Genomic DNA, 27,731 nt, shown 5'->3' with positions numbered 1-27,731 from the left:
GTTCCAAACGCCCACCACCCTCTGTGTGAAGTACTTGCCGCGTGTATCCCCCTTAAAGTTTCCACCTCTCACCTTGAGAGCGTGACCTCTCATTATTGAATCCTTCACCCTGGGAAAAAGCTTGTCTCTATCCACCCTGTCTATACCCTTCATGATTTTGTAAACCTCAATCAGGTCCCCCCTCAATCTCCTTTTTTCTAATGATAATAAACCTAACCTATTCAACCTCTCTTCGTAGCTAGCACCTTCCATACCAGGCAACAACCTCGTTAATCTTCTCTGCACCCTCTCCAAAGCGTCCACATCCTTTTGGTAATGTGGCGACCCGGACTATACACAGTATTCTAAATGTGGCCGAACCAATGTCTTGTACAATTGTAACATGACTTGCCAGTTCTTATACTCAATACCCCGTCCAATGAAGACAAGCATACTATATGCCTTCTTGACCACTCTATCCACGTGTGCAGCAACCTTCAGGGTACAAATGACCTGCACTCCCAGATCTCTCTGCCCATCAACTTTTCCCAAGGCTCTTCCGTTCATTGTATAATTCGCTCTAGAATTAGACTTGCCTAAATGCATCACCTCACATTTGTCTGGATTGAAAACCATCTGCCACTTTTCTGCCCAACTCTCCAGTCTATCTATATCCTCCTGTATTCTCTGACAGTCCCTTATGCTTTCTGCTACTCCACCAATCTTGCTGGTCATACCAACAGTGCCGTCTTCTAGATCATGTACATATATTACAAACAACATTGGCCCCAACACTGACCCCTATGGAACACCACTGGTCGCCTTTCTCCATTTTGAGAAACTCCCTTCAACTACTACTCTGTTTCCTGTTGCTCAACCAGTTCTTTATCCACCTCGCTAGAACACCCTGCACACCATGTGACTTCACTTTCTCCGTTAGTCTACCATGGGGAACTTTATCCAATGCCTTACTAAAGTCCATGTACATCAACAGCCCTTCCTTCATCTTTCAACTTGGTCACTTCCTCGGAGAACCCTACTAAGTTGGTAAGGCACGATCTACCCTGCACAAAACCATGTTGCCTATCACTGATAAGTCCATTCTCTTCTAAATATAAATAGATCCTAACTCTCAGTACCCTCTCCAGCAACTTCCCCACCACTGACATCAGGCTCACTGGTCTGTAGTTACCTGGAATATCCCTACTACCCTTCTTGTACAGGAGGACAATATGAGCTACCCTCCAGTCCTCCTGCATCTCACCTGTATTTAAGGATGCCACAAAGATATCTGTCAGGGCCCCAGCTATTTCCTCTCACCTCCCTCAGCAACCTGGGATAGATCCCATCCCATCCTGGAGATTTGTCCACCTTAATAACCTCTAGCATACCCAACACATCTTCCCTACTTATGTCAATGTGATCCAGACTAATCAAACTTCTATCTCTAATCTCAAGATTCATCAGTTCCTCTCCTCAGTGAACACTGATGCAAAGTAATCATTCAGAATCTCACCCATTCTCTCAAGTCCGACACACAGCCTTCCTTCATTATCCTTTAGTGGACCAATCCTTTCTCTAGTTACCCGCTTGCTTCTTATATAAGAATAAAATGCTTTGGGATTCTCCTTAATTCTGCTCGCTAACGCTATTTCATGACCCCTTTTAACCAGCTTGATTCCTCACTTAAGACTAGTCCTACTCTTCCGATATTCCTCCAGGGCCCGTTCTGTTCTTAGCTGTCTAGACCTTATGTACGCTTCCCTTTTCCTCTCGGCTAGTCATACAATTTCTCCTGTTATCCACGGTTCACGAATATTGATATTGATGCCTAACATGCTGGAAATTGCTAGCTGGCCTACTGCTTGGAATGTTTACTGGGTTGTCCATAGAGTTGACATTTTTTTTCAATGCTTTCCTCAGTTGTTATATTTACAGAAATTTTAAATTTTAATTTTGAAAGCCACTTTGGTAAAAGCTAGCATGATAGCCAATGTCATGCTTCACTGTTTTTTCTCAGTTTAAAAGATCAAGATAAACAGATTGTGGCAGATGCTCACAATGGATCTTAAGACATTCAAAACTTAAAGCTACGAGCACCAATTTTCCTCAATACTTTGGGCTTTGGATATTGCTTCCAGTTGGATGATGTTAGACATAAACTTTCAAAATAAAGCCAGCTATTTGTAAAAATGCTCAGGGTCATTGGAAAAAAGTTCAACCAGCGCAACAAAGTATTGCACTGTACAGTATACCAAATTCCCAGTATATTAAATATCTTTAAAAAACTGGAGGAAAACAGCTTATGATAGGTGCAGCAATTATATTGAGTCTGGCAGAAATTTAACATTCTACAGTAAAAGATTAATATGCAGGTCAGCTTTGGTACAGTGAGTAACAATTAGAAAGTCAAGGGGCTAAGTCCAGAGGCGAACACAAAATGCAAGCTGACAATGCAACACTGAGGGAGTGCTGCATACTCAGTATGTCTTTCCAATCAGACAGTAAACTTGGGCCCTGTCTTCTCAGGTAGATGATAATGATTCCAAATTGCCAATCTGAAGAGAAGGGGAATTTACACAGTGTCCTGAGGATTATTTAGATATCAAGGTTGAAAAAATAGATTACCTGGCCATTGTCACATTACTGATTTGGACATTGCTTGGGTGCCATGTGTTCGACATTACAATAATCACTATACTTCCAAAGTTCTTCAGTGGCTGTAATGTGCTTTGGAATATTTTGATGTTGTGAAAGGTATCATATAAATGAAAGTTATTTTCTTTATCAGAGAGTGGGTAAAAAGTTCAAGACATTTCCAAACACATTGCCCAAAGATGAAAGAGACAGATGTGTGAGAGATGATGTCATCCATTTTGACAGTTTAAGATTAGACCCCAGAAACAAGAAAGCTCAAGTACTCACTGGGCTCAGACTTTTTCTTAGATGCAATCCTCTTCTTAGCTGGGGCATCTTGCTTTGCTTCATCTTGGTTGGTAGTTGCTTCAATCTTTTTGACACTTACAGTGGAAGGAGTAGCAGCAATGGGTACACCCTGCTGGGCACCTACGGGAGGGACTGCCATCACTGGCACTTCCCTAGTAACCATCTCCACCACAGGTGCAGGTGCTTGTTTAGAGGAGCTGCCAACAGGAGCATGGGCTGACACAGGATTCGGGGCAGGCTCGACTTTGGCAACCTTTTTTTCCTTCTTCCTCTTTTCTTTGGAGGCCGGGGGAGAAGACTCAGGAGGAAGAGGAGACGAAACGGCCATAATGGGAGTCTCAATAGTTGGCACAATAACAGGCTCAACTTCAACCTCTGTCTCGGAGACATCCTGCACAGGCTCAGCTTCTGGGATTCTCCCATTGGGTTTTTCATCTTTTTTCTTTGGTTTTCCTTTCTTCTCCACAGATTTTTCTTTCTTCTTCTTTTCCGATTTAGCCTGTTGAGCCTTTTCCTGCTCTTTCTTCTGTTTCGCCAAGGCTTCTTCATAGGACGTTTCCTTCATGGAGAAGGTGGAGACCAAGAAAATTCCAATGGCAGAGATGACCATGAAGCCACCAAACACCATGAAGCCCAAGGTTTGTGGGTCATAGATGTCCATGTTTGCTCAAAGACTCGATTTGTATAAGACCTGCAAAATAAAATATTACATTAGCATGGATTGAAGCATGGACTCTTCACTTTTGAACAACAATTAACCTAGGCGAAGAAATATTAGATTGAAATCAGAAGGGAAGTAGAACATAGAATGTAGAACAATACAGCGCAGAACAGGCCCTTTGGCCCTCGATGTTGCGCCGACCTGTGAACTATTCTCAGCTCGTCCCCCTACACTATCCCATCATCATCCATGTACTTATCCAAGGATTGTTTAAATCTCCCTAATGTGACTGAGTTAACTACATTGGCTGGTAGGACATTGCACGCCCTTCCCACTCTCTGAGTAAAGAACCTGCCTCTGTCATCTGTCTTAAATCTATCACCCCTCAATTTGTAGTGATGCCCTCTTGTACAAGCTGACGTCATCATCCTAGGAAAAAGACTTTCATTGTCTACCCTATCTAATCCTCTGATCATCTTGTATGTCTCTATCAAATCCCCTCTTAGCCTTCTTCTTTCCAATGAGAACAGACCCAAGTTTCTCAGCCTTTCCTCATAAGACCTTCCCTCCAGACCAGGCAACATCCTGGTAAATCTCCTCTGCACCTTTTCCAATGCTTCCACATCCTTCCCAAAATATAGCGACGAACTGTACATAATATTCCAAGTGTGGCCGCACTAGCGTTTTGTATAGTTGCAGCATGATATTGCAGCTCCGGAACTCAATCCAAACAAATGAAACCTAACACACTGTATCCCTTCTTAACAGCACTATCTACCTGGGTGGCAACTTACAGTGTACATGGACTCCAAGATCCCTCTGCACATCCACACTACCAACAATCTTTCCATTGACCCAGTACTCTGCCTTCCTGTTATTCTTCCCAAAGTGCATCACCTCACATTTAGCTGCACTGAACTCCATTTGCCACCTCTCAGCCCAATCTTGCAGTTTATCTAAGTCCCCCTGCAATCTGTAACATTCTTCCAAACTGTCCACTACTCCATTGACTTTAGTGTCATCTGCAAATTTACTAATCCATCCACCTATGCCTGCGCCTAAGTCATTTATAAAAATGACAAACAGCAGTGATGCCAAAACAGATCCTTGTGGCACACCACTAGTAACCGGACACCAGGCTGAATATTTTCCATCAACCACCACTCACTGCCTTCTTTCAGAAAGCCAGTTTCTAATCCAAACTGCTAAATCACCCTGAATTCCATGTCTCTGCATTTTCTCCAACAGCCTACCATGTGGAACCTTATCAAAGGCTTTACTGAAGTCCACAGAAACCATGTCAACTGCCCGACCCTCATCTACATGCTTGGTCACCTTCTCAAAAAACTCAATGAGGTTTGTGAGACACAACCTGCCCTTGACGAAACCATGTTGACTATTTGAAATCAAATTGTTGCTTGCTTGATGATTATAAATCTCATTTCTTATAATCCTTTCCAAAACCTTTCCTATAACAGAAGTAAGGCTCACTGGTCTATAAGTACCTGGGTCATCTCTACTGTCCTTCTTGAACAAGGGCACACATTTGCAATCCTCCAGTCCTCTGGTACTAAACCTGTAGACAACAATGACTCAAATATCAAAGCCAAAGGCGCTGCTATCTCCTCCCTAGCTTCCCAGAGAATCCTCGGATAAATCCCATCCAGCCCACGGGACTTATCTACTTTCACTCCTTCTAGAATTGACAACACCTGTTCGTAACTAAACACATTGGACAAAAACTGATCCATCCGATGTACTAGAGTTATAGCATTTCCAGTCAATATTGGGGAAGTTAAAGTCCCCCATAATGACCACACTGTTCCTTTCACTCCTATCCAGAATAATTTTGCTAATCCTCTCTTCCTGGAACTCTGCCGACGCCTATAAAAAACTCCAAGCAGTGTGACCTCTCCTCTCCTGTTTCTAACGTCGGCCCACATTACCTCAGTAGGCAAGTCCTCGTCAAAGGTTCTTTCAGCTACCGTTATACTATCCTTGACTAACAAGGCCATACCTCCCCATCTTTTACTGTCTTGCCTGTTCTTAATGAAAGATCTATACCCCGGACCTGTAACATCCATTCCTCACCCTGCTCTATCCATGTCTCAGATAAATAAAATATAGTAAACAATACTTTTATTTATATAGCACATTTCATGGCCTGAAGATGTCTCAAAATATTTTACAACCAATGAAGTGACTGCAAAGGACTTGTACTCATGACCTTCTGCTTCAGAGATCAGAATGTGACCCACTGAGCCAGACTGGCACCTTATTGCCACCTATTTATTTCACCCTGCTCTCATCCCACCCCAAATCATTGCAGTTCCTCATAATCTCTCATTTTCTCCTTTCTCCAATCCTTTTCCAGATCTCCATATGCTTGGTTTTTCTCTTTGACCCTGGATTGTTTTCTACCCTAGAAGGACCAAGCAGGCAGTGAGCCCAAGTAGAGAGTGGAGCATGTCCTGATGAGGATCAGAACCTCGAAGTACCACAAAAACTTTTTTCACTTTTAATTCCAAAATGTTTTCGTAGAAAGAGGGCTGCTACAGCCAAATACAGGCTGCAGATGTAAATTCATTGCTGTCTAATAAAGTCCTCAGTTGTGCATGTAAAGTGCCAGGGAAACTTCAAAGATAGAGAGAAGTCTGAAACAGAATCATGGAACTGTTACAGCACAGAAGGAGGGTATTCGGCCCTCATTCTCGTGTCAGCTCTTCAAATGAGAATCCGGGCCAATCTCCTGCTTTTATTTCTATAAAAGTAATCATCCAATACCCTTTTGAATGTCTCAGTTGAACCTGCCTCTGCCACATTTCGGGGCCATGTGTTCCACACATTGCTAACTTGCTTCGTGAGAAAGGTTCCCCTCACCTCGCATTTGCTTCTCTTGCAAATCACTGTTAATCGGTGCACTCTGGCTCTTAATCCTTTCACAGCGGGAACAGTTTCTCTCCATCCACTACATCGAGCCCCTCATAAAAACCTCTCCGCCTACTTCTATCCAAGGAGAACACTCCCAATATCTTCAATCTATCTTCTAAACTGGAATTTCTCGTCTCTGCAATGATTCTGTACTTTTTTCAGTGCATCATTTCCTTCCTCTAAATGTGGCGCCCAGAACTAAACACAATATTCCATCTGGAGTCAAATAAGTGTCCTATACAAATTCAACATCACTTCCTTGCTATTGTACTCTAAACTCAGATTAATAAAGCCAAGGATACTGTATGTTTCATTAACCACTCTCTCCACTTACGTACCAAGTCTCCTCTACCTTACGAATTGTATCCACTATTCAGTATTGTCTTTCAACATTCAATCTACCAAAAGGAATCACCTCACACTTCTTGATATGGAAGTGCAGCTGCTACCTATCCACTCACTTCAACAACTTGTCAATGTCCTGTTGGAGCTCTACACTGCCCTCCTCACAGTTTACTATCCTTCCAAGTTTTCTGGAAGACCAGCAGATAACAAGGGGATTTACTATCTTTTCTGACTCAGCAAAATCATTCACGTGGAGACATTTTTCGTGTTTTGCCCTTCCAGCAATAGACAAACATAAACTTAAAAACCTGAGGTGGAGGAGCTGGTATTGGAGTGGGGCGTACAAAGTTGAAAATCACACAACACCAGGTTATAATCCAACAGGTTTATTGGGAAGCACTAGCTTTCAGAGTGCTGCTCCTTCATCAGGTGAAGGAGCAGCACTCTGAAAGCTAGTGCTTCCAAATAAACCTGTTGGACTATAACCTGGTGTTGTGTGATTTTCAACTTAAAAACCTGATGTATATTTGCTACTGGCAGAAGGTGTGAAAGTGACCTGAGGTTTGTATATACGAGCCTGGGTTTGAGCTCTGGTGAGCTGTGAATGTCACAGTCAAAGCATCACCCACAAGTCACCCTTCACTGACATTAGAAGACTGTCTCAATATGGAAGCTGTCTAGCCAGCGAGCTAATCGTAAGGAAACTGGACAAGAAAGGTCCTCTTGCTCTGAGTGCTGCAAGTTAATCACCGTCAAAAAGAAAAAGCACAAAAGGATTTCAAATAACCAGCAAAATTTGAGAATTCCAAATCAACTGTTGACCTATTAATGTTCTACAATTTACACTACAAAAACCACCCAGAGAGATTGTTCTGTAAATCATTTAACTTATATCTTTCTTTGGACTCTTCTTATTCCTATTAGGTCTGTATGTGTGTTGCATTATTAACTCTTTTCACATTTAGTAATCCATAAGCTTACTCTTCCGATTACTCAAGAAAGCCTGGTTAAATTTGCTCCTTGAGGGCCTCTCATGCCACAGTCATAGTGTCCCTCCCTCTGGACTAGGACACCCAGGTTCACGTCTGACCTGCTTCAGAGGTGTATAATGATATTTCTGAATTCGAGAAGGGAAAACATTAAATTTGTTCCTTTTAAAACATAAATTCATTTTGTCAGGCAAAAGGGAATCCATCAGGGGAGAGATCCTTTTTAATTTAACCTAATTCCAACCAATCAAAAGGGCAAGTGAATGAAGAAGGGGAGCCACTTATTCTCTCCTCATCTTGGAGTTTAATGATTTGAGGTATTAGCCTGAAACCATAATACTTTAGCAAACCTCCCACAGTCACGATGCAACCAGTGTGACCTTTCTCCTTTTATTGAAGCTGCCCGTGCCTGCAGAAGGTTGAGCTGGACATCATGCCAACTGAGATGTTCCGATTGGTCTCCCTTCAACCAACAGCTAAAAGACATTATCTCCTCATTCATCTCCCCACTGTTAGTGGGAGCTGGTCATGTGCAAACCAGCTGCTGTGCTTACTGCTTCACAGCAGCTACACTTCAAAAGTACTTCATTGGCTGCGAGGCATCTTGGCATGTCCTGATGTAGTTAACGCTGCTACATCAATGCAAGTTCTTTGTTGTTAACAAAATGATTCTTGAAGAATGGATTGCAAAAATCTAATCCATTCCCCTTCTTAGGACTCCAGATAAGCAAATATATTCGAGTACTGAGCCAATGCTACTTTGCACAATACACAGTGAAATCAAGTACATCTGCTAAAACAAACTCATTAGCAAGGCCGGACACCTCTCCTCCTGGATTTCTCATTCTATTGAATTCTAGAGTCACATAAGGACTACCCTCCAGATTCAGGTTCCAATAATACTGTGACTTGGCAACAAGTTCCATAATTGTAGCAAAAGGACATGACAAAGATTGCTGCAATGGGTTGAGGTAAGGCAATTTTGTAAATTGAAACAGTTCTGCAACAATCAGAGGCTTTGAGGGAGTGTTTTGTTGACGCAGAGCAATACTGGTTAATAAAATGAAAAAGTTTAATTTTCAGTGCTGCACGCTAATAAGTTCTAGAAACTCACAGACCATACTCTCCAAATATTAAATAGAGAAAGAAAACATTCACTTGTTGATTACATTTGCCAATTCTTTCTACCCTCACTGCAGTAAAGTAAATATTTATTTTGGCCAGGGTTGCGCTGAGCCAAGCCTGCCAGACTTGAGTCCGAGTGTTCAGAATTTTAAGCCCTTGGTGCTTTCAATAAAGAAATACCAGAAAGCCCCTTCCAAAACTTCTGATTTGAAACTGCAAAAAATCCGCTGCAGAGAGAAAAAGAGTCAACACTATTTATAAACGGATCAACTCTTACGAAAGGGAACAAAGCAAGCAGACAAATTGAGCCCACATTCAGAAGTCAGGGACTAGAATTTTTTAGAATCCCTACAGTGTGGAAACAGGCCCTTTGGCCCAACTCTGACCGTCCGAAGAGTAACCCACCCAGTCCCGTTCCCGTACCCGATATTTACCCCTGACTAATGCACCTATCCTACACATCCCTGAACACTATGGGACAATTTAGCATGGCCAATTCACCTAACCTGCACATCTTTGGACTGTGGGAGGAAACCCACGCAGACACAGGAAACATGTGCAAACTCCACACAGATGGTCGCCTGAGGCTGGAATCGAACCCAGGTCCCTGGCGAAGTCAGGCAGCAGTGCTAACCACTGAGCCATCGTGCCACCTTCTGTGAAGGATTTCTGCACTGAGCCTCCTGAGAATTAAGGTCAACAGTTCTGTACTTTAATGTGTACAACTCTCTGACAAACAGCTGATTTTGGCCTTTCCCCTTGCCAGTTTGAATGTGGGAAAATGAAATAACCAATAACAACAAACACCGCTTTAAAAAGTTTGTATCACTGAGAAGGTACAAACTAGTGCAAAGGCAGTGGTTGTGATAGCTAGGTCACGGTGTGTCAATATGAGTTACTCAATACTTCAACTGAACAGCACCAAAGCACTGTTTGAATTTCAGGGCATCATTAATTTACCATCTTAACTCTCGCATTGCCTCCAGAGTTTATGTACATTGGTTAAGTGCTTTTCTCCCTCTCCCTGCTGATTTAGTCACTAAACCAGCTACAGCCTCGTATTCCACTGACTGCTATGGCAAGACTAATAGATTCAGTTGACTGCTCTAGATTTAGAAATAATTACATTCTCCTGAATGTTACAGTTTGTAAAAATAATATGCTAACCTAGTGTTTAGTAAGTTTACAACTTCAGCAGTAGCTGCTTTACACTTGAAGATGGATCACCTAATTGTGTCAGTTATACTGTATGAAATGTCTACAATTCATCATAATAGGGTGTGACTGTAACAAGCTGCTACATAAAACCACAGATTTTACAGCACACAACAACCGTTTGAAAGAGCTAATTATTCCCAATCTTTCCCCTTGACCTTGTAAATGGTTTCTTTCAAGTACTTATACAATTCCCTTCCAAAACTGCTTCTGACTTTGCTCCCACCAACTAACTGCTGTGCGTTTCGGATCACAGCAACTTCGGGTAAGTATAAACGTTCCTCATATCCTCTCAGTTCCTTCTTTCCTCATATTCTCTCAGTTCCTTACCCTGAAACTCTCCATTCTGGTTACTGACCGATTTTTAGAAGAAAGACCATCAACTCTGAGAAAACTCCATTTAATTTTGAACTCCCCTGTTTAATCTTCCCTTAACCTTCTCTGCTAAGAAGAAAAGTCTCAACTTCCCAATATCTCTGCTTGAAAGAAGACTCTCATCCCTCGTGTCATAAATACAAGTTACTTGTTTACACGTGCAAGGTGACTTGGACAGGCAAGTGACAATGCAAATGTTTAAGATTTAAGGGCAGCTTTCTGTTTGCCTGGGAACAGTGGGGAGGATACATAAATGTGCTTCACACCAGATTTACGGCCAGCACTTGTGTCCTATCATTCTATTATGGATAGAAACGTGGAAAACAGGTGGAGAAGGCTATTCAGCCCTTCAGGTCTGCACCACCATTCAATATGATCATGGCAGATCATGCAATCTCATTATCCTATTCCTAAACCTCTCCCCATACCCCTTGATCCCTTTAGCTGCAAGGGCCATGTGCAGTTCCCTCTTGAATCTATCTAATGAGCTGGCCCCAATAGCTTCCTGTGGGAGAGAATTGCAAAGGTTCGCAGCTCTCCAAGTGAAGATATTCTTCCTCATCTCAGTCCTGAATGGCTTATTCCTTATTCTAAGACTGTGAGCCCTAGTTCTGGCCTTCCCAACATCGGGAACATTCTTCCTGTATCTAGTCTGTCCAGTCCCATCAGGATTTTATGTGTTTCTTTGAGATCCCCCCCCCCCCATTCTTCTAAATGCCAGTCAGTACAATCGATCCAATGTTTTCTCAGATGTCAGTTCTGCCATCCCAGCAATCAACCTTCGCTGGACTCCCCCCCAAAAGCAGGCATATCCTTCCTCAGACTAGGAGATCAAAACTGCGCACAATACTCAAGGTGTGGCCTCACCAAGGTCCTGTGTAACTGCTGCAAGACATTGCTATCCCTACCCCAAATCCTCTCGCTATGGAGGCCAGCATGCCATTAGCTTTGCTTACTGCCTGCTGCATTTACATACCAACCTTCAGCGACTGTTCCACTATGACACCCAGGTTTTGCTGCACCTCACCTTTTTCTTAATAATCTACCTTCCTGCTTTAACCACCAAAGTGGATAACCTCACATTTATCCACATTCTATTGCATTTGCCTACACAAACAAATGGATCCAAATGTATATCCCAAAAAAGGGATATTATATCAGATCACTGCAATATGTGGCTCTGGATAGTTTAGACTTTTATTGAGTCAACTGGATTTGGTAGCAAACTTGCCAACACCAATTTAGATATGCTGCTCCTTTAGTTGGGTTATTGATGAAACAGATTTGATTTCATTGAGAGTCCATTTTTTTCAAAAAGCTTCCCCAACTACTCTCTCTGATGGATGCAGGAGAGCGCAATGAATTTCCAGTTTCTTCAGGCAAGCCCAAAGACGGATCTCCATTGTCCGCTGAAGAGATCGGGGCTGTACATAGTATAAGAAAAACAATGTGTCGCCGTGGAAACCAGGTCAGCAGAGCAGGACATTCTCTGAGCCAGTTTCTGACCGGAGATCATGGATGATCTTGTGTTGCCCCAACACTTTCTGTTTGTTTGTTACTTTAGAAAGGTCAGGCTCACCTGACCAAGGAATAGGTGTGTTCTCACTGTTTCTTTAAATATTTATGAAATTTTCTTTTGCCCATTAGGAATGAAAGATTCCTGGCAAAGCATGCCCTAGACGTACTACGAAATCTATCACTAATGACTCACCAGGCACAGGCCAGACAGCTCCATTAATCTGATTAAATCACTAATTATATCTTCCAATCAGTCCCCCTTGCACACATACACATATTCCCCTCAGAACAGCACCTCATGCCAAGTCAGTGAGGCACTTCTGACTAACAATTCCATCCCTTCACTTTCTACGAGTGATTGACAGTGCCACATTTTGACATGGTTAATGCTGACTCCTACTTCAATAAACACATCCTGCATTTATCCAGTGCCTTAAAGTACTACAAAGTCCCAACTCACATCATTAAAGTGTTCTCAGACAAAACTAACACAGAGTCAATAGAAATGGTATTAGCATAAGGGACCTGATGCTTAGTCAATAGGGTAGGTTTTATACTGCCTTAAAAGGAAGAGAGAGTGAGTGGCAAGGTGAACAGGTCTGGGAGAGAATTACAGGATGTACCATCTCAGCAACTGAAAGCATGGCCAGCAATAATAGGGAAAAGGAATTTTGGTTGGGATGGGATGCATAGAGTATTGAAGTATTTATCTAATTCCCATTACAAAGTTACTATTGATTCTGCTTCCACCTTCCATTTAGGCAGTACACTCCAGACCAGAACAACTCACTGTGTAAAGAAATTCTCTTCACCTCTGCTCTGGTTATTTTACTAATTAACTTAAATCTGTTCCCTCCTATGGCCAATTCTCCTGCCAGTGAGAACAGTTCTGCCTTTATTTTCCCTATCAAAATCCTTCATCTTTTTAAACACACTACTAGATTGCCCTTGACATTCTTTGCTCTAAGATCCCCAAGTGTTGCACCCTTCACTAACCTGACTGCGCCTCCCCTCTACAAAAAAAAAAGGACAGAAATTCCGGCCTTGGCCTCAATATGAGCTTGCCTCTCCCAGTTGGTCACACGACATTGTAAGGACAGCTCCTTGCTGGCTTAGTGTCTGTAAAGCCAAAGGTAATTTAATGTCATTCTTACATTGCCAATTATGCAAGAAATGTATTTATTACAATTAGATTCTGATGAGAAGTTACATTTTTACATTCTATACAAACAATTCCATTCAGCTACAGTTGGCTAACTGGGATCACTCCCTGTCTCAAATCTAACACCCTATCAGTCTGCACTCTTCCCCACATCACTGTCACGAACTAACTCACCAGGAAAACCCTGAGATGTATAGAATCACTTTTTCTTCTTCATGGCACATGGGTACTGCTGACAAGGCCTTCAATGCCCTTCAACTGAGTGGTTTGCTAGACTATTTTGTGGGCGGCACGGTGGCACAGTGGTTAGCACTGCTGCCTCACAGCGCCTGAGACCCGGGTTCATTTCCCGCCTCAGGCGACTGACTGTGTGGAGTTTGCACGTTCTCCCCGTGTCTGCGTGGGTTTCCTCCGGGTGCTCCGGTTTCCTCCCACAGTCCAAAGATGTGCAGGGTCAGGTGAATTGGCCATGCTAAATTGCCCGTAGTGTTAGGTAAGGGGTAAATGTAGGGGTATGGGTGGGTTTCGCTTCGGCGGGTCGGTGTGGACTTGTTGGGTCGAAGGGCCTGTTTCCACACTGTAATGTAATCTAATCTAATCTATTGTAGAGGCCATTTAAGAGTTAACTTGTTTTTTTTTGGAGTCACATCTCGGGAACAGAGGTTAAAGTGGCAAATTTCCATCCTGAAAATATCATAGTGAGCCAAATGGTTTTTACAATAATCATCATGATTAAGACTAGCTTTATATTTTTCTTATTCTTTTGTGGGACTTGGCTGTCGCTGGCTGGCCAGCTTTGATAGCCCATTCGTATTTGCCCTTGGGAAGGTGGTGGTGAGCTGCCTTCATGAATCGCTGCAGTCCACTTGCTGTGGATTAACCCATAACGCCATTAGGGAGAGAATTCCAGGATTATGACCCAACGACTCTGAATCTTCAATGGTACATTTCCAAGTCAGGGTAGTGAGCGGCTTGGAGGGGAACTTGCAGGTGGTGGTGTTCCCAAGTACCTGCTGCCATTGTCCTTCTAGGTGGAAGTGGTTGTGAGTTTGTAAGGTGCTGTCTAAGGACCGTTAGTGAATTCTGCACTGCATCAGTGCATCTTGTAGATAGTACACACTGCTGCTAATGAGCACTAGTGATGGAGGGTTTGAATGTTTGTAGATGTGGTGCCAATCAAGCGGGTTGCTTTGTCCTGGATGGTGTTAAGCTTCTTGAGTGTTGTTGGAGCTGCCCCCATACAGGCAAGTGGAGAGTATTCCATCACACTCCTGACTTGTGCCTTGTAGATGGTGGATAGACGTTGGGGTGTCAGGAGATGAGTTACTCGCTGCAATATCCCTAGTCTCTGACCTGCTCTTGTAGTCACTGTGTTTATGTAGTGAGTCCAGTCGAGTTTCTGGTCAATGGCAACCTCAAGGATGTTGAGGGATTCAGTGATGGTAATACTGTTGAATGTCAAGAGGCAGTGGTTAGAGTGTCTCTTATTGGTGATGATCATTGTCTGGCATTTGTGTGCTGCGAATGTTACTTGCCATTTGTTGGCCCAAGCCTGGATATTGTCCAGATCTTGTTGCATTTGAGCACGAACGGCACTGAACACTGTGCAATCATCAGCGAACATCTGCACTTCTGACGTTATGACAGAAGGAAGGTCATTGATGAAGCAGCTGAATATTGTTGGGCCTAGGACACGCCCCTGAGGGACTCCTGCAGAGATGTGATGACTGTCCCTCCACAACCACAACTATCTTCCTTTGTGCCAGGTATGACTCTCACCAGCTAAGTATTTGCCCCCTGATACTCATTGATTCCAGTTTTGCCAGGGCTCCTTGATGTCACACTCAGTCAAATACAGCCTTGATGTCAAGGGCTGTCACTCTCACCTCACCTCTGGAATTCAGCTATTTTGTCCATGTTTGAACCAAACCTGTAATGCGATCAGAAGCTGAGTGACCCTGGCGAAACTCAAACTGGGCCTCACTGAGCAGGTTGTCGCTGAATAGGTGCTGCTTGATAGCACTGTTGATGCCCCGTTCCATCACTTCATTGATGGAGAGTAGACTGATTGGGTGGTACTTGGCTGGGTTGGACTTGTCCTGCTTTTTGTGTACAAAAGATTTATTCACTGAAATCAAAATTTACCAGCTGCCACTGTGCGATTCAATTCTTTGTGAAAGGAACATCAGCCTGAGGGCCTCTGGAATCAAAATCCAGTGACATTACCAGTACGCCATCATCTCCTCCAAAAGATTGAACCAAAAGAGGTCCTTCTCACAGAGTTGTTGGAAAGAGAAAACTATCCTTTGAAGCAGTAGAATCAGTACATTCCCAAATTATTAAGCAATCAATATTAGCAGGCCAGATCATTTAACCACGGGTCAATTCACATACTTTACCCATTCACTGGCTATCATGTTAATATTAGTACTGGAAAAGTAGCATGGCGTTGACTAGTAATAGCAATGTTAAGTAAGAGTATTCTGTCATGAAGACTTACTTTACAGAACACCTTTCATGACCACAGGACAATCCAAAGTGCTTCACAAGGAATAAAGCAAATTGTCTTTAGAAGTGATGGTCACTTTTACAATGTAGGAAATGCAGCAGCCAATTTGCACGCATCAAGCTCTCACAGCATCAGTGTGATAAACAATTTATCAGTGTTGTTCAAGAGAAATAGAGTGGCCATAACACTGGATAGAACCTGGCTCTTCTTCTCCAAAAATTACCACAAATAATCTTTATCGTCCACTTGAGGGGGCACAGCCTCGGTTTAACGCAATATTCAAAAGATACGAACAAGAACGAAAAGCAAGAGTAGGCCACTCAGTCTGTCAAGTCAGCTCAGCCATTTGTCAGGATAATCATCAATCCAATTATGGCCTGAACCTCACTTGTCCATCTGCCCCACATAACTCATGATTCCCTTATTAGTCAAAATTCTGTCTAACTCAGCACTGGATAAACGCAATGACCCAGCCTCCATTGCTCTCTAAAGGAAGAGAATCCCACAGAATATACTCAGGGGACAAAAAAAAAAGATTCCCTTCATTTCGGTCTTAAAACTAAGGATTCCAAAGTGCAGCGCTCTCTCAGTACAACGCTGGGGTGTCAGTCCAGATTTTGTACTAAAATCTCTCAATTGGGTCGTGAACACATGACAGCTTGGTTCAGGTATGAAAATGCAAACATGGAGCTATGGTTAACATTTACTATTCTTCTCTTAATGACTCCTATACTTCCCAGTCTACATTGTATTCCCTTCCTGGTAAATGTTAATCTGGAGACTTCAGTTTCAGGGAGGAACTGGTACAGCAGAGACGCAGCTTGCCCACGCAAATAGTCAAATATCTGTGTCAAAACGTGTAGTGCTGGAAAAACACAGCCAGTCAGACAGCATCCAAGCAGCAAGCGAGTCAATGTTTTGAGCATAAACTTATGCTTGAAATGTCGACTCTCCCACTCCTCGAATGCTGCCTGACCTGCTGTGCTTTTCCAGCACCACATTTTTTGACTCTGATCTCCAGCATCTGCAGTCCTCACTTTCTCCTAGTCAAATTGCTGGGTCTTGTTTCTTAAACTCATACATGAAGAACAGTCACTTTGATGAGGGTGACTCGTACCCAAACAAGTATGCCCACTCAAACATAGATCGGTGCCTTCAGTAGAGGAGAGGGGACACAACTCAGTTACTCAGTAGCCACAATGTTAACAAACATGCACAATGGAAATGCACTAGGGTTTCCTTGCACTAAAGTTATTCTTGTAATCTGCTTAACTTGGATGTTAAATTCGCAAGTCTGGGTCACATGAGGGAGCAGAAAAATCAATAGCACCTGTGAAGGAGACTCATCACATGATAGTCATATCCAAGAAAACTGACTAGAAGTCAACATAGCCAATTCCAGGAAAGTTGTCAATGGTCTGGACTATCCCACAAAGACGACAGGAAAGCAGAACCTGACAAAAATGGGAAGAAATCCCAGGTCAACAATATTTTATCAAGTCATGGAAATTTTCATGACCAATTAACTTATTCTGTTAACTTCAGTTGCACGGAGCTTTCCTTAGTTTTCCATAATAAAACAATCAATAAAAAAAGTTGCATGCACAGCTCATTGATTATGCATAACAAACTTATTAAAACAGTAGTGTTGGAAAAACTCTGCAGGTTGGCCAGCATCAGCAGTGAGAGAAACAGTTAACGTTTCTAGCCCAATAGTACTCTTCTTTGAAATGGAAAGGAGGTACAAGTGTGATGAGATTTATGCTGTTAAAAGTGGGTGGGACAGTTGAGAGGAATGTGATTGCTCTTCTGTCAAACAGGTTTTTCTACATTTACCATGTTAAAGATGCTATATAAATAAATTTTGCTATAAATTCTGTGTCCTACGATCTTATATACCACAACCAGCCCTCCGAAAGCTAATGCTTCCAAATAAACCTGTTGGACTATAACCTGGTGTTGTGTGATTTTTAACTTTATATAAATAAAAATTGTTATATTGCATCTATAATAATATGAAATGCTGAAATATGCTTGCTACATCTGTCCAAAGCTAAAAGAAACAGAATAAAACAATCAAAACCTATTCTGCCAAACAGTCTTGAATAAAGTGCAGCATGGGTTGAAATCTCTTCAATGCCTTGGTTAATAAGAATGCTGAAACCAACTCTTATCATAAACACAGATAATCTGATTATAATCACAACAATTATAAAAGAGTTTTTTACAACACAACAATAAAAAAAAGGCCAAAGCTCAAGTCAATGTTACAACCTTACAATCTTAACTGGGTTTACTTAAAGACAGGCAAGAAATCGTAAAATTTCCAGAAGTAATGATTTTAGCAAAGCACAGCCTTTGTCTAATCTATGCACATTCCAGGCCACTGCTAAATTTGATGGGACTCTTTTTTTTATTGAAGGGCCTGCTTCCAGACCTGTTTTCTAAATTGGATACAGCTATTAGGAGAAAGTGAGGACTGCACATGCTGGAGATCAGAGTCAAAAAGTGTGGCACTGGACGAGCACAGCTAGTCAGGCAACATTCGAACAACAGGAGAGTCGACATCTTGAGCATAAGCTCTTCATCAGGAATGTGGTGAAGCTCCAAGGAGGACTGAAAGATACATAGGAGGGAGGTAGGACTGGGGAGGGAAGGTAGCTGGGAATGCAATAGGTAGATGAAGATGAGGGGTGATGGTGGAGCGGATAGGTGAGAAAGAGGATGGACTGGTAGTGCGGTTCAAGAGGGCAGTACCAAGTTGGAGGATTGGGTCATGGGCAGCACGGTGGCTCAGTGGTTAGCACTGCTGCCTCACAGCGCCAGGGACCTCGGTTTGATTCCAGCCTCGGGCGACTGTCTGCGTGGAGTTTGCACATTCTCCCCGTGCCTGCATGGGTTTCCTATGGGTGCTCCAGATTCCTTCCACAGTCCAAAGATGTGCAGGTCAGGTGAATTGGCCATGCTAAATTGCCCATGGTGTTAGGTACATCAGTCAGAGGAAAATTGGTGGGTTACTCTTCGGAGGGTCGGTGTGGACTTGTTGCGCCGAAGGTCCTGCTTTCACACTGTAGCGAATCTAATCTAATCTGGGATAAGGTGGGGGAGGGGAGATATGGAAACTGGTGAAATCAACATTGATCCTGTGTGGTTGGAGGGTCCCAAGGCAGATAATGAGACGTTCTTCCTCCAGGCATTGGGTGGCTAGAATCTGGCATGTCCTTGGTAGAGTGGAAGGGGGAGTTGAAGTGTTCAGCCACAGGGCGGTGAGGTTGTTTAGTGCATTTATCATAGAGGTGTTCTCTGAAACATTCTACAAGTTAGCGTCCTGTCTCCCAGTGTAGAGGAGACCAGATCGAGAGCAACGGTCACAGTAGATGACATGTGTTACCATCAAGCTGGTTGACCAACCTGGTTCATTAAAGACTGTAGGAGGGCATGCCATGTGCAGCACCTTAGAATGACGTGTCAACTAGTAAGCGTAGAAAGGTTTGTTTGCATGCCAAACAGCGTAAACAGCATGCAACAGATAGGGCTAAGCAATCACACAGATCCATTTCAGACATCTCTTGAGGTGCCCAAAATCACAGTTTCCGTCTTCATTTCGCTTGACATCGAAAAATGGCTCAAGGCACTGAATACTGCAAAGGCTATGGCCTCTGACAACATTCTGGCTATAATATGAAAACTTGAACTCCAGAGCTTGCCAGGCCCTTCGCTAACCTCTCATTTATCGTTACATAAACATTTAAACAGCAAAATGATAAATTGCACTGTCCACAAAAAACAGGAAAAATCTAACCCAGCTAAAAACCATCCTATCAGTCTACTCTCAACAATCAGCAAAGTGACAAAAGAGGTCGTCGACAGTACTATCAGGTGACGCTTGCTAACAAATAACCAGATCACTGACGTTCAGTTGGGCTCTGCAAGGGCCACACAGCTCCTGGCCTCAATTTAGTCTTGATCCTAACTTAGACACAAGACACAAGGTGAGAGGAACTGTACTCGACATCCAGGCAGAAATTAATCAATAATGACGTCAAATAGACCTGGCAAAATTGGAGTGATTGTAAATCAAGGGAAACTCTCCATTAGCTACAGTTATTCGTAGCATAGAGGGAGATGGTTGTGAGAGTTAATAGTCAATTATCTCAGTCCCAGGACACCTCATCTTCAGTTGCTTCATCAATGATCCTCTCTCCACCATAAGATCAGAGTAGGGATGTCTGCTGATGATTACACAACATTCAGCACCATTTCCAACTTCTCATATACTGAATCAGCGTCTGTCCATGTGCAGCAAAACTTGGAAGACTTCTAGGTTTCAGCTGATAAGTGGCAAATAACATTTGCACCATGCAAATGTCAAGTAAAGACCATCACAAAAAAAAAAGTGAGAATCCAAAGCATCACCTCTTAATGTTCAGTGTCACTGCCATTGGTGAATCCTCCACCAACATATGGAGGCTTATTACTCATCAGAAACTGAACTGAACTAGCAATATAAATGCAGGGGCTACAGGAGCAAGTAAGAGGCTGAGAGTTCTGCAATCAACTCACCTTTGAGTCCCCAACACATATCCATTAACCAAAAGGCGCAAGTTAGGAGTGTGATGGAATATTTATGGGTGGCACAGTAGTTAGCACTGCTGCCTCACAGCGCCAAGGACCCAGGTTCGATTCCAGCCTCGGGTAACTGCCTTTGTGAAGTTTGCACATTCTCCCTGTATTTCCTCTGGGTGCTCCGGTTTCCTCCCACAATCCAAAGATGTGCAGTTCAGGTGAATTGGCCCTGCTAAATTGCCCACGATGTTAGGTGTATTAGCCAGTGGGAAATTGGTCTGGGTGGATTACTCTTCGGTGGGTCAATGTGGACTTGTTGGGCCAAATGACCCGTTTCCACACTGTAGGGAACCTAATCTAATCTATTCTCCACTTGCCTGGGTGATTGCAGCTCCAATAATAGAAGTTTGACAACCACAAAGACAAAGCAGTCCAATTCACTGCTCATCACCTTCAACATTCACTCCCTTCACAACTGATGCATATTGGCAGCAGCATGTACAATTTATAAGCAGCAACTCAATAAGACTCTATCAACAGCACTTTCCTATATCTCTACTTCCACTGCCTATGATGACAAAGGCAGCAAAAACATGAAATCACTGCCAGTTGCAAGTTTCCCCCAAGCCAGACACCATCCTGACTCAGAAGTACTTCACCGCTCATTCACTGTTACTGGGTCAAAGTCCTGAAGCTCCTGTCTAAATAGCATTGAGCCTAGCTTCACACCAAAGACTGTAACAGCTCAAGGAGGCAGCTCACCATGACTTTCCCTGCTGGCATAGCTAGTGAAGCCCTCAATCCATTACGACATTAAGGAAATATCTGTGCTGGCCTTCTGAAAGAACAATTCACCTCGTGGCACTCCCCTGCCTGTTTCTCATAGCGATGAAAATACCTTTCCTTTTCAGATAATAATCCAATTACCTTCTGAAAGTCTCACTTGATCATGCCTCCTCCACATTCGCAGGCAGTGCATCACAGATCCTGAATGCTTGCAAAGTGACAGTTTTCCCTGACGTCACATTTGGCCTTTTGCTACTTACCTTAGATCCGTGCCTTCTGCTTCTTGATCCTTGTAGCAATGGGAACAGTTTCTCCCCCATCTAATTTGTAATGGTGCCCATAAATTTTGAATACTTCTAACAAATTTCTTCTCATCCTTCTCTTCTCCAAAGGAGAACAATCGCAACTTTTGCAGTCTCTCTATGAAAATGATGCTTTCTGGAACACAATTTAGTCCAGCAGTTTACTCTGGGTATGGTTCAAATAGGATTTGAGGATCTACAATAGCCCTGAAAACAGCTTTATTTTAAAAGTTATTCACGGGATGTGGGCATCGCTGGTTGGGCCAGCACTTATTAGCCATCCATAGATTCCCTTCCAGTAACTTGACATGGTAATCATCAGGTGTGTTTGCTTTACACACTCACTTAATTGTGGAACCAGAATTTGCAAGTCTTAACCCAGTCTGAAATTAGGCTTGATTTGGAGATGCCGGTGTTGGGCTGGGGTGTACAAAGTTAAAAATCACACAACACCAGGTTATAGTCCAACAGGTTTAATTGGAAGCTAGTGTGCTTCCAATTAAACCTGTTGGACTATAACCTGGTGTTGTGTGATTTTTAACTTTGAAATTAGGCTGGTCTTGATTAATGAGTTGCACTGGGGAAACCCAAGTTCTGAAGACCAATTTGGGATGGATCACAGGCCTATCTTTCTTAACTCAGGATTCCAGTTTGCTACCCAGAAATGGTTGCTGGTAAATTTTGCCTTCATGTCTTAACATGCAGTGGAAATCTGGAATTGCCTTCTCCAGATCCCCTCACTCCACCTCCCCGCCTCTTCTTAAATCACTGTCGATGCTGGGTGTTAATTGAAAATTTAAAGACTGAGATCAGAAGTTTTTTTTTGGTAAAACTATCAAGTGATATAGGGTAAAGGCTAGTTAGTAAATGGGGCTTGAGCCACCCATTACACATATAATAGTCAGAGAATATAAAACAAACTCAATGACTGACAGATCTCCTGCTGTTCATATTTTTGTAGAATCGCCAAACATATAAAAAATCATTTTTAAAGATCTGCGGGTAGGTGGTATTTGGCTCAGGAAGTGGAAAAGTTGAGCTGGAATGGTTCTAACAGTGAGTGAAGAAGTGAGGGGTGGGAAGAGAGAGACCTTTTTATGTCGGAAGATTACTTTCTTCAGATTAGAACATGTATAAATTCTCATATTTTACTCATTTGATAAAAGAAGTTGGGGTTTCTCCATTTTAAGTACAAAAACCATTTTGGATGAAGTACTAAGTATGTAGTTTTTTTGCAGATGGCTTCTACGAGAGGCATCTGTTAGTTAAGTAATCGTAATACTTAGGGGCCAAATGTACTTACAATGAATTAATCTGTCACAAGCAGCAATTAATGCAAGCATGTGGGGGAGATGATGATGCTGTGGCAACCTGATTTGACCAGTCATCCAATTCAAATCAAAGTATGGTAGCTGTTGGAATTTAAATTCAATTATTAATTCAGGAATTGAAAATTAGCCCCAGTGACGATGGCCATGATGACTATCACTGATTGTCATTATTATTAAAGCAAACATCCATACATCGCCAGCTAGAAATTTCCAGCTCGAGTTAGAAATTTAAAAAAAAACCAAATGTGTTGCTGTCAAATTGCCATAAAAACCCCAATTGGTTCACTAATGCCTTTTATGACAGGAAACCTTCCATCATTACTCCAGTTTCATATCAAGTCATGATGGAAGGTTTCCTGGGGATTTCATGGGGACAGTAGAGATTGCCTTGATATGAAACTCCTGTCCCCGTGAAGTTTTTCAGTTATATCAATGCAGATGAAGGTGGGCTATCACAAACAACTTTACAGCAACAGTAAACGCACCGCATCCACATTTAAAAAGTATTCAAAGAATGTGAACTATTCAATTTTTCAAGACTTACTTCTAGGCAGTTTTGTACCCAGAGCAGGAATTCATGAAAACTCCATGGAAACTGCACAATTATCACCGAGGAATTTTGACATTCTAGAAAAATGCCAGCAAGTTACCTGCAATGTCTGATGTCTTTAGTTTGAGTTCTTAATGGAGTCTTTGTAAAACAGCGACCTTTCTAAAGTTACTCACGAAAGCTTCTGTACAATAACCAGTTACCTCATTGTACCTCATCAATGGAAAACAGCTGGTTCCTTGCCTGAAGGTTCACAAATTAGGTGGAGTTGTCCTTATAACCAGTAAAGCTACCTTTCAACAGGACAGATAAGGTCTCAGATTCCTGTGACGCTGCCAGCCAGGTGTTCTTCCATAAACAGGGAGAGAGAAAGAGAGAGAGAGAGAGAGAGAGACAGAGAAAAAGAGGGGAGAGGACAAAGTGCAGACAGTCGCAGATTAATTTTAGTAAAGGTTGAGAAGGTATTTACATAAATACCTTTGTGAGCTGTTGAAAATGAGAGGACAGCAAAAGGTTTCTCATGGTACACTCCATTATTTATATTCTTAATTATTTTCTTTTCCAGCTTGACAATTATTCTAAATTTCTGCCTCCCCCTTTCTGTATCCTACCACTGGGAATTGACCTATAAGACTTTGTGTCAACTTCCCACCAACAGCTCTAAATGGGAGGTGTTCTATTTAGATAGGGCAAATCAGGGCAGGACTTATACACTTAATGGTAAAGTCCTGGGGTGTGTTGCCAAGCAAACAGACCTTGGGGTGCAGGTTCCTAGTTCCTTGAAGTTGGAGTCGCAGGCAGATAGGATAGTGAAGAATGCATGAGGTATGTTTTCCTTTATTGGTCAGCGCATTGAGTATCGGAGTTGGGATGTCATGTTGCGGCTGTACAGGACATTGGTTAGGCCACTTTTTGAATACTGCGTACAATTCTGTTCTCCCCCGCTATAGGAAGGATGTTGTTAAACTTGAAAAGATTCAGAAAAAAATTACAAGATTGGAGGGTTTGAGGTATAGGGAAAGGCTGAATTGGCTGGGGCTATTTTCCCGAAGAACATCCATAATACGACGGCACAGTTTCACAGTGGTTAGCACTGCTGCCTCACAGCACCAGAGACCCAGGTTCAATTCCCGCCTCAGAAATAATCACATTGCTAAACTCCTAATTTTAGAAGATAACAAGATGAGAGAAGGGGAGAGAAATGGGTTGGAGGAAGAAATGGGGTGAGGTGAGGGAGCACAAATGGGATAGGAGAGGAGAGGAACAGGAAGGGTTCAAGCAACAGGATGAGGAGGGAGTAAGTTACAGGATGGAGGAGTAACAAAATGAAGAGGGAGTAATGAGATGTTGGGGGTGAGTAATTATTCTTTGGGACAGAGAGTGCGATAATATGGGAAGCAGATCAAGATTGTGGTGGCAGAGAAACAGTTCAAGGTGGGACGGGGAAATGACAAGTGGGCAGAGCAACAGAGAAAAATCAGGATGAATCAAGGGAGAAGCAGGGGCAGAAACAAATCAAGGTGGGATGGGCTGCAAGATAAGCTGAAACAGTTGAAAAATGGGAAGGGGAACAAGGCAACAGGGCAGAAACAGGACAATGGGGGCATAATCGGGACAATGAGGAGAAAGAGGAAAGAGAACGGGAGAGGAACAAGCTTGTTGGGACAAAGAAATGGGATGGGGAAGAAGCAGGTGCGGGAGAGCGGGATGAGGGGAGAGTGACGGGGTGAGGTGGAAGAGAGATGGAGAAGACGTGGAAGGAGGAACAAGATGACAAGGGCAGAAACATGACAAGGTAAGGCCAGCTGAGTTGGGGTCTTAAAGCAATGTGAGGGAAAAAAATGGGATGTCGTATGGAACTGAGGAGAGGATGGGAATGTGAACAATATGGCAGGATGGGAACCTGAGTGGAGAGGGCAATGGGCATAGGTTGGATGTTGCAGGAAGTTGAAACAGGACTTCGCTCCCATCTAAGATGAAAATGGGGGACGGGTTATTTGAGAAGAAACTCAGTACTGCAAATAGAAGGAATACACTGGATCCGAATGCTTTACACAGTTAAATCCAATTATAATTAATTGGAGATTCAGCCGTTTCATAACAAATATCAATCCCGCAATTAATTCTTTTCACAAACAGCAAAGAACATCTAATTAATTCTAAAAAGGATAAAACCCCTTGGTCTGCATTTGTGTTGAAGGAACTGCGGGAATAAAAAAATCGTGCAAGGACCATAAGAACTACTGTACAGGTATGATGAACTATAAGTCTGCTTCTCCTCCTCAAATCATATTAGTTACTGGACCAGTTAATGCATCCGGCTTTAGGGCCGCGCGGATCTCCCTGTGTGTGTGTGCGTGTGTGTGTGCCGGATCCCAGTGACACCGTATTAAGATGAGGCAGTTTCTGACTGGTCAGATTTCATTGCCGGATCTTCAGCATTTCAGAGAGCCAACGTGTACACACATTCCTCAGTCTGCCCACTCAAAAAAAACCGTTAGCTGCTGAAAATAAGCTCGACCGTTTCTTTGCACACAGTCTGTCTCACTGCAGGGAGATTATCTCTCAAAATCTAGACCGGGGAGGGGATCCCTGAGATTACAATCAATCTTCCAGACTAAACGGAGGGGAACAAAAAAAAGGAACGATTTCAGTTCTGTACGTGGTTAATTTGTGGAATGTCTGACAGATTCTCTGTGTCTGACTCAAACTTCAGCCCCAGTTCCAAATCCCCTTAATATCTCCTGAATTTAAACTTTCCTAGACACAGAACCATTTTTCACGACGTTAAATAGCACTGCAATCTTTCCCATTGGCAGCTATTTTTTTTGTGGAACACTTAGAAAAAAATCGCTTTTCTTTCAGGAAGTTGCCTCGATTCTCTTTTAGATTTACTGCCTTAAATTCTAACTCGAAAGCAAAGTCAAATTCAAACCATCTCAAGATAAATTTCAACAGTGTAGCTCACAAACCAAAATAAAAATCCAACAAAATCACATTTGACACATGACTGTTTGCACAGCTGTTGGATCAAGGTACAAAAATGTCCTCTGCTTAAAAGTATTTCATCAAGCAAGCAAACTTTTTTAAATCAAAGTATATCGTTGTTAATGCAGAAAATCTGAACTAAAAACAGAAAATGTATTTTTTTCGGAAGACCTGGTCAGCGTCTGTGAAGAATGTTTCAGGTCTACGACCTTATTTCACCTCATCAGATATCTTTTTGATATTTCGTCCAGTTTTAAATTCTTAACCTTTGTAACACTGCGTGTACTTCAAACTCAGTAGAACTGTTTCGTGACTTTAAAAACGATACTAATACTAAGTTGTGCATCCCAAAATGAAACTTGACTTTTAAATAATCAAACGTTCAATAGAAGTTGCTTTATAAAAATGTGGATCCAGACATTTGACAGGACGTGTGCTGAAACGAGCCAGTGCAGTGCACCATTGTATTTACTCCAAGTAAAACAAAAACACATTTTTCACATACCCCCACCTTCTTTCCCATTCTGTTCCCACCTTCCCCAGTTGAACACGTATGCAATGTGTCCATACAGGATCAAAACGCAAGCTCGTTATCAGAGAGACAGTCAGTAAGAGGGCAATGTGTTTGCGGGGTGGGGAACAGGAGGAGGTGGAGATAGAGAAGGGGGTAACAGTGCCGGAAGGTACCCAATGCCCCCATCAGCCAGTGCCAGAGGGTTTATTATAATCAATGGAGTGTCCTTACCTCAACCGTGAGACAAGCCTGTGGAGGGGTGGGTGGTGGGGTCTCTGTCTCCCGGGCTGTTGAATCTAACTGTGGTGCGGTGCAGATCGTGTGAGAGATGCCTCCCTACCCTTGTCCTTCAGCCCCCTCCCCTTTTTTTTTCCCTGCCCGCCGATCCACACACAACACGGACTGAGCCCGACCGCCTTGGAGTCGTGGCACTTCTCTCCCCAGCGCTGGCAGCCGGCCGATGCTCACCCCGCCCCCTCCCCCCTCCACCCCCGGCTGCCATTGGCCGCTCCAATCCAACCCCGACCAATAGCTGGACGGGACAGGACAAGGTGTTCGCTGAGCATGCCGGGAGGTGTAGTTCCTTCTCCCCCAGCTCCGGGAATGGAACGTGGCCCAGATCCCGTCTCGCGCCGCTCTGCAGTTTCCCAGGCTCGTCACCTCGAGCTTCCGTCAGAGAAGGGAAAGCAATAGAGGAATAGCAGTCGCTGAATTGCACTCTTTCATTGTGGTATGTGCAGGGTGCATTGTCCCGGTGTTGGTACATTTCGCCTGGAAAGTACAGGCACAAACCTGGCAAATGTCACTCTGAAGGAGTGACAGGAGCTCACACTGGTTTAAAAATATTAAACTGTGTTTGAGTGCATTTCTGGCCCTGCGCAGCTTCAGGTTTTTAAATGGACGTGCAGTCAACGCCAGTCCTGCCTGCTGACTGTAAAC

General features: G+C 43.0%; 1 protein-coding gene across 2 annotated transcripts in view; it reads right to left on the bottom strand.

Annotated features, from left to right (window-relative positions):
• The window catches only part of LOC122552990 (ribosome-binding protein 1-like), a 133,686-nt gene extending 106,449 nt beyond the window's left edge, over nucleotides 1-27,237 (bottom strand). For both annotated transcript variants that reach the window (XM_043696342.1, XM_043696344.1), the window contains exons 1-2: nucleotides 27,024-27,237; nucleotides 2,905-3,616 (exon numbers count right to left, since the gene is read on the bottom strand). In XM_043696342.1, coding sequence (XP_043552277.1) covers nucleotides 2,905-3,586 — 682 coding nt within the window. In that variant the 5' untranslated portion in view covers nucleotides 3,587-3,616; nucleotides 27,024-27,237. The remainder of the gene's footprint in view (nucleotides 1-2,904; nucleotides 3,617-27,023) is intronic.
• Between the last annotated feature and the right edge of the window lie 494 nt (nucleotides 27,238-27,731).

Source organism: Chiloscyllium plagiosum, chromosome 9, assembly GCF_004010195.1.
Source record: "Chiloscyllium plagiosum isolate BGI_BamShark_2017 chromosome 9, ASM401019v2, whole genome shotgun sequence".
In the NCBI taxonomy this organism is placed as follows: domain Eukaryota; kingdom Metazoa; phylum Chordata; class Chondrichthyes; order Orectolobiformes; family Hemiscylliidae; genus Chiloscyllium; species Chiloscyllium plagiosum.
This window is presented reverse-complemented; position numbering and strand designations above follow the sequence as displayed.